Here is a 7620-nt window from a genome sequence, read left to right as displayed (position 1 = left end):
GCTGAATATAGCCATTTATCAATTAAATTATATAATCGTTTTTTTTTTTGCTAAATCATATTTTAAAAAGATCAAAAATTAATTTTAAAAAAAATTAATTTTTTTGTAGTTAAAATGTTCATATTTGATAAAAAAAGTTTTAAAAAATTAGTTTTTGGTTTTTTAAAACTATAACTTTGACTAAAAAGCTATATGACTATATTCTAATTGGTAAATGACTGTTATAAGCATAATTGATCGACACACAATGCCGGAATTCCGAATTCAAACTCTGATAAAGGTGATATTTTTTGCATTTCGTATTTTAAAATGCTTATTAGCATTATTATTAAATTAGCGATCAATGTTATTTGTGATGTTATTTCTAACTTCAGTTTATAATTGTATTTCAAGTCATATAAATATCATATAAATCGAATCAGTATACAGTTATAAAACTGAAAAAATATATTTGCAAATTTGTGAATAAATATTATTAATTGAAATATTACAAATCACAAAGTGTATATTTAAATATTATTATGCACCAATAGATTCGCTTCGACCAAAATATGAGGATCTTTCTCTTATAATCTTTTGATTCTCTTTACAATCGTTTGATTTATATTTATCTGTATATATTTATTCTATTCTTTCCATTTATAATTATCAGAAAATATTGCAAATAACAATATAACGGCGATACAAAAGCGATTAAACTATATTTATGTAATCAAGTATATTCTCATTATTCCCAATGTGATAAAACTGTTCTCCATGAACATAAGGAAGTGAGTGTATGTAAATCAAATAGCATTAGTACCGCAGAAAAGATTAAGGGTCGAAACATTCGCATTGTCAGAGAACGTACGAGCTCGTGGTAAAAATTCCCTTCTTCGCCAGCGAGATTTCGTCCTCCTATTTTTCTTATTTTCTTTTTGCGAGGTACGCAGCCATAAATTTCGATTGGAGAACTCGCGGTGTACCTCGTGGTGCTCGTTTTAAAGAGCGTGCTTGTGCCCTCGTAAATCCTAATCAGAACTCGCAATTTATAGGGTGGGTTACGTGCGCTGCACGTCTCGAAATTCGCTGTCCAAATGCACGCAAATCCGATCATCCCTCCGACGAGTAATCGCGCGCGCGCGCGCACGATTTACTCTTCGATTTGGCGTCGCCCCCGTGTTTTCCTGCTCTGTGCTTTTCCTCCCCCCGTCGCCAATGATAATAACTTGAAACGAATGATACTTTTATGGGCTACAAATTACATTCCGAATCACCACGATTCCTTGAACAAAAATCCCGCAAAGTGGAACTAACGACGCGCCAACGACATGTTGTCCAATTTTTGAAAATTATAGGCGGCACGTGCGTGTATATGTTACTCTAGCAAAATTACAGAGAAAAGTATACCATTTCACACGACTCCGAATAAATCAAATTGACACAGAAAACAGTGGCTTCCCGGAATTCACGCTTTGTTGATCTAAAAACGTTACACATGTCGGATCTTTTTAAAGGTCAATCGACCTTTAAAATCCTTGATTCTGTGTCTGGTCCTGGTATTTTACAACACAACGCGGCTAAATCCGTGCAGGAAAAATCGTTGAATTTCAGTAAATAGAGTGCCGCCGATGCGCCAGTGAGAAAACCCTCGCCACAGAGAAAACGAGCTTTTCATTGAGCCCGAGTGAACCAAAATACAGACTATGCGTCAACGTAACTGGAAGTTGCAAAAGAGAGCGGTTCTTAATAGAATCGGAAAACGATTTGTAACGGAGGAAGTAAAATCGTCATTTAAGACATGTCTAGCATCAAGGTTGGTGAATTTAATTTCGTCGATCGATTAAGATCCTAAAGTTGTATATATTATCCACCAAACGCAATAATGTTTGTAATAACAATTACTTTTTTCTTTTTTTACTAATTTGAAAATTTTTTTCCAGAATTAAAGTATACGTATTTGTGAGAAATTTATACTGAGAACGAAAAAAATTTTGAAATTGAAATTTTTACTATTTCTTAATATAATATAGCGTTTATAGCTGAATGTTAACATTGTGATAATATTTGTTTGATACAAAAGCTTTGCAATCTGTGTTTACGAAATTGTAGTCTGCAAACTAGTAGTTTACATGAACAAACACCGTCGAGTTCTCAGAATTAGATTTTTAGACACTTTATCGTTAAATTTATTGCGCATGTGTGCATGCGATGTTTCAATGACACGTAAATCATATGTATGTAAATTTGTTTGAGTCAATAAAACGAGTTTAGGATTTCCTTAAGAGGAAAAAATTGTCGGTCGTGAACGCGTTTACTCGAATGCTGACTGCGGCAAAGATTGATGAATCTCAAAAAGCAATTTAAAATGGAGATTCTTGTAGGGGCGAAGAAGTAAAATTTTTCAATGTATGGAATTTCTAGGGATAGAGGAGGTAAATATATATTTCCTCATACTTTTCTTACATGGCAAAAGTAGCTGCTCTGATTTTATTTTTTTAAATAAAATTATTGTACACTGAAAATGCGATGAACGATAAACGATGAGCGATATCCAATGAGAGTTCTGTTTGACATCATCACGTGCGAAAACGCAGAGCTTCATTGAATATCAATCGTTATTCATCGCGTTCAGTGTGCAATAGACATATTGGAAAGGTATAGCTCTTTAGAAGCCTGTCATAAGAGTCCCGATCAAATATCTCTCACATAGGTATGGAATATTTATAAGTATGGAATGTTCTATATCATCCATACTGGTTTCGCCTCTCATGGATTTTTATCTTCTTCCAAAGTGTCCTTGATTAAAAGAAAATTCGATGATCCTGAAACACTGTGTATCCTTTCATTGTGGTATTCTTTTTTAGGAAAATCTTTATTCGTTTCTTTACCCTGCATATCAAAAACACCAAACGATCCAATGAAAATTAAAACATGGAGAACAAACATTTGAAATATTTGCTTTATCGGTTAATTTCGGCTGATATTAAATTTTCCGGCATGCATATTGTTGCTTTTGCGGCTAACTATTCATGACCGCCAAACTTTCTTCGATAGTCGATATTTTAATGCGCTCTGTTTTAAAACTACTGCCAGGAGTGACATTATTGAAAAAAATAAAAACGAAAAGTTGGAAGGATATTCATCAGTTTGTTTTCGACTATTTACCCATTTATCGCGTTCACGCGCGAGATTGCTATTTGTTACAAAAAATTTGTTTACGCCGAGATTAAGAACAATTAATTATTATAAGCAGTATTTTCAGGAAGTGAAGGAAATTTTGAAAAAATTGTTTATAAGTTACACTGAAATATCTAAAACCTGAGAAGCTAAAGGCATGCAATTTTAAGAATATTCCATCACAGAGTTCAAAAAAATTGTTATTGATTTCCTATTTACGAAATAAATTTCAGTTTTATCACACTTAATTTTTATGTAAATTAAATATTATTTTTATTAAAGATAACATACTATATATACAAATATGCATACATATTTTGTATTATATATATTTTTGAATTTTTTTTTATTTATGTTCATTTTAAACAGATTATGCTAATTTATAAAGAGCAAAAGGTGAATATTTTTCGAGTTCAAATGAATCAGTTGTGCTATCTGAGATCTTAAAATTACGACACTTTTTTGGAATTCTTACTTTCCTCTATTCTCAATTAGAAATTCTCAGAAAGTTATTTACAATTTACACTGAAATATCTAAAAGCCTAAGTACTTTTAATGGCATTTTAGAATTGCAATAAATATCTTGTTCTTTTTTGAAACGATTATTTTTCTTGACATTTTCTTTAAATTATTAGAAAATTTTTTAACGAAAAAATATCGAATAAATGCAAAATATTAGCCTTATGATACACATTGGAACTAAAAATATTTTGCTTGGAAAAAAGTATTATTCCTTAGGAGAAATATGAATTTATACATATTTTACATACGCGATAAGGAATCGCCAAGTTTTCGAGAGGTGAGAAGAAAGAGAACGTTTTTAAAGGTGCGCAACCGGCAAGCAGACAGCGGAGGACAACAGCATTTTTCTCCTTTCTGTTATATATCTGCCTTCTCTTCTCGCATCAAAATGAGATAAAAGAGAGAAGACGAGTCTAAAAGCAGCACAAGCAGTGTATGCTCGTGGTAAATTTCTCTTCTCTGACCGATCCTTGTGGAAAGAGTGATTAAAAGCAAGCCCACGCTTTTGCAAATCTCATAAAAATGTATAAGCACTGTAAGCAAGACTTACTTTATTAAACTATTTGTTGTCGTGAACATTATGGAAATTTAAATTAATATTTTGCAACGAGTATGCTTTTTCTACATATGTTGAACTTTGCCAGCACAAATACCTTTTTCCGTCTTGTACAAACTTTTTTAACTCTTATTATTACCATGTGCCACAGTGATCAAATTGATAAGATGCCCACGCAGAATGAGAGAGATCCAGGTTTGAATTCTGGTTGAGATGATATTTTTCGCAATAATTTCTCTACTAGTGTTTCAAAGATATAACATCAGTAATATTAAAATGCTTGTAATATAAAGTGCTTGTATAATATAATCCGTAATATTAAAATGTTTGTCAACTTAATTTATGATATTGTGTACTCTAGTTTCAGTTTAGAGCTATGTTTTAAGACCGACAAATAATTGGCGCGCAATTTGCTTTAATAGAAAATTATAAAAAACTTATACAAATATATTATTAAACTGCTATTATTAAACACTGCAGACCGAATACGGCCTTTATCACCTATTTGTATTTTTTAATTTTATTACAATGTTTTAAGAATCCATTCTAAGAAGTATTTTTTTTCTTCACGCAGTGAAACAATTATTTATTGGTGTTGTGCGAAAAATATAATTGCGGTGTATGAAGATATGAAAGGACATTAGTAAATTTTAAGTGAATTTATTGTCTTCTTTTCTTGGTTAATTCCAGGATGCAGGAGCAAGATTCCAAGTGCACAGGATAGAATGAATCGTCGGGAGGACCCGCTGTTACGGCAGCATCGCAGCCGTTTGCTGCAATTGGCCGAGGTGACAAACATCAAGCCTGGTCGTGGCAGCGGGAAGAGACGCGGACAAAGACAGTCGCATGGTTTTGGGCCCAGGTTAGTTAAAACATTTACAAATTTATATCAAGAATTTATCTTAATTAAATTAATTAAATAATTAAAAGATTAAAATCCATTTATGGAATAATTTATATCTTCAGGCATTTATTTGAACTTTCTCGGAATGAATTTTTAGACGTCTTTCGATCCATCTATAGTCATCTATAGTCATAATATAAGATAATTGATTAATAAACGAGTAAGACGGATGTTTAATTTCTTTAAATAATTATAATTATATTTTCATTCAATAAATATATCATATTTTTTAATTGACAGATATAATTATAATATATATAATTATTAGATTAAGGATTTTTAACTGAATATTTTGCATAAAATGCACATTTTGCATAAATTGCATATTTACAGATGGCAATCTCAACTTTTTTATTTTACTTTTCAATAATTCTTTAACCAACAACGATCGACTGCCCCGATGGTCAATATTCAGTTAAGTATTTTGCATAAATATCCGTAGTCTAATAATTATATATCAAAAAAATACTAAATTTCAATAAATACTTATTTGAAATTCCAAGTAAATATTTACTAAATATAAACATATACTTATTTGATATAATAATAATTAATTTGATTATTCTTTTATTAAGTAAGTATTTATCGTAAAGTGTTAGTACTATTCAAAGAAATATGTATTAAAATTTAATAATTCTTTTTTAGTGTAATATTATTTAAAAAACTAACGGCTTGCTAGTTTATTAGCCTATTAACTTATCACATTATTATTATTATTATTATTACTACTATTATTATTATTATTATTAATACGAATCTAGTAAAAATAATTTCATATACAGTCATTTTATCATCATTGACAACAGTTAACGAAAATTGGCATTACGCATGGATTGTTGCAGTAATGGCGGACCCAGCCGCGTGACGCTCCAGGACATTGTCAGGAACGATCCTGGATACACGCCGAACATCGAGCACTTAGTGTTTCCGGAGCGCAAGAGCAGCAATCCGAATTTAGCGGGTGTTGTCGATGGCTCGCCGCCAAGTAAATCCAAGTCAAATGCGAGCTCAGGAAGATCCAGACTCGCCGAGGTCTTCGCTCGGCATTACGCAAGAGGATCCTCGCAAGACTCGTCCGTTACGTCCAGAAAAAATCACGTAAATGTATGTCTTGAGACAAAATCGAACAAATTTAAATAATTTGTTTTATTGATCTAACACATTGGTGCTCTTTGTCGTTATTTAAGTTACAGTCCACTTGATATTATAAATTTAAAGCATTTTTCTTTAAATCTTAGTATAAATTAGATTACAATTCTTTCTTCCGATTAGTCAATCAAATGATTCAAAGCACTTTATTGTAACGCCAAGTTGATCGCATTCTCAATCACATTGTGACCGAATATTATTGAAAATTTTGAATTATTAATCTTTACACAGAGAAAAGTACCTAGTTGAATTAACTAGAATTCTGGTAGAAAATGAACGACCCAAAATTCAAATTAAATCTACTAGATTTCGGGTTAAGATGACCAACATTCAGAATTTCCTTGGTTACATCTATTAGAATTCTAGTAGATTTGATCAGAAATCTTAACCAAAATTCTGTATCGTTTATTTTCCACCAGAATTCCATTTAATTCATCCAAATATTTTTCTCCGTGTATATTTTATAAAATCACTTATCATGTCTGAAATGTGTTCCTGAACGTATTTCGATCGATTATGATATTGTATAAATGAATTGATATAGACGGACGTTCCCAAATCAGGTGATACGTCAATGAGATATTGAGTGGAGTGTGGAGTAATAAAAGTCAATAAAGTGACACGCACGTTCGAAGTTCGAGTTATCGCGACAGATCGCTCGTACGGACGAGTTCTCCTCTCAAACAGGACGTACGAGAATAAAAATACTTTCTTCTCGCGACACGCGATGAAGTTGCGCCAACCGCGCCGGTTGTTCGTACGTGCTTCGACCGTATTTGGAAGTAGAGACAGCCGCACGGCTCCTCGTGCTCTTATGGCTACGCAAGTTTAGTCCGTGAACGACGTAACGATAATGGCGCCCTATAGCACAGGCCCCTTTGGCAATTGACACAATTTCATAACGATCATAGCGATAATGATACTCGTTAACGAGTTCTGATTAATAAGCGAAAACCAAAAACGATCGAAAAAAATAAAACTAATGTTTATGACGTAATACGTGCGTTTTAAAGATTTTTTATTTTATACCCATTTCTCTACCAATGTAGATTAATTTTAATTTTGATTTAATTATCATTCTTCATCCATTCCTAATTCTCAGAACTAGAAAATGATGAAGAGTTAGTTGAACCGAGATTAAAATTGGACTACACTGGTATAGAATGCGGGCATTATAGACATTTTTTTAAAGAATTTAGGTTAAGTAAAAAGTCATCGCGTATTTTTTAGCTCAAAGTTGTATATACAATATCTTCGTCAATAATGAATGAAATTCAAATTTAAAAAAAGGGTTTTAAAGCTTGAAATCTCTACTTTTAAAAGCTTATCA

The 7620-nt window shown here is 31.9% G+C and overlaps 1 protein-coding gene across 1 annotated transcript in view; it reads left to right on the top strand.

The window, feature by feature from the left end:
• Positions 1-7620, top strand: part of LOC108753190 (filaggrin) — a 135329-nt gene that overhangs the window by 22292 nt on the left and 105417 nt on the right. Inside the window, exons 2-3 of the mRNA XM_018494572.1 lie at positions 4928-5099; positions 5984-6245. Of these exons, the coding sequence (XP_018350074.1) occupies positions 4963-5099; positions 5984-6245 (399 nt within the window). The 5' untranslated portion in view covers positions 4928-4962. The remainder of the gene's footprint in view (positions 1-4927; positions 5100-5983; positions 6246-7620) is intronic.

Source organism: Trachymyrmex septentrionalis, unplaced genomic scaffold (assembly GCF_001594115.1).
Source record: "Trachymyrmex septentrionalis isolate Tsep2-gDNA-1 unplaced genomic scaffold, Tsep1.0 scaffold66, whole genome shotgun sequence".
Taxonomy (NCBI): Eukaryota; Metazoa; Arthropoda; class Insecta; order Hymenoptera; family Formicidae; genus Trachymyrmex; species Trachymyrmex septentrionalis.
The sequence above is the reverse complement of the archived record's forward strand: the minus strand, read 5'-3'. Positions and strand labels throughout refer to the sequence as shown.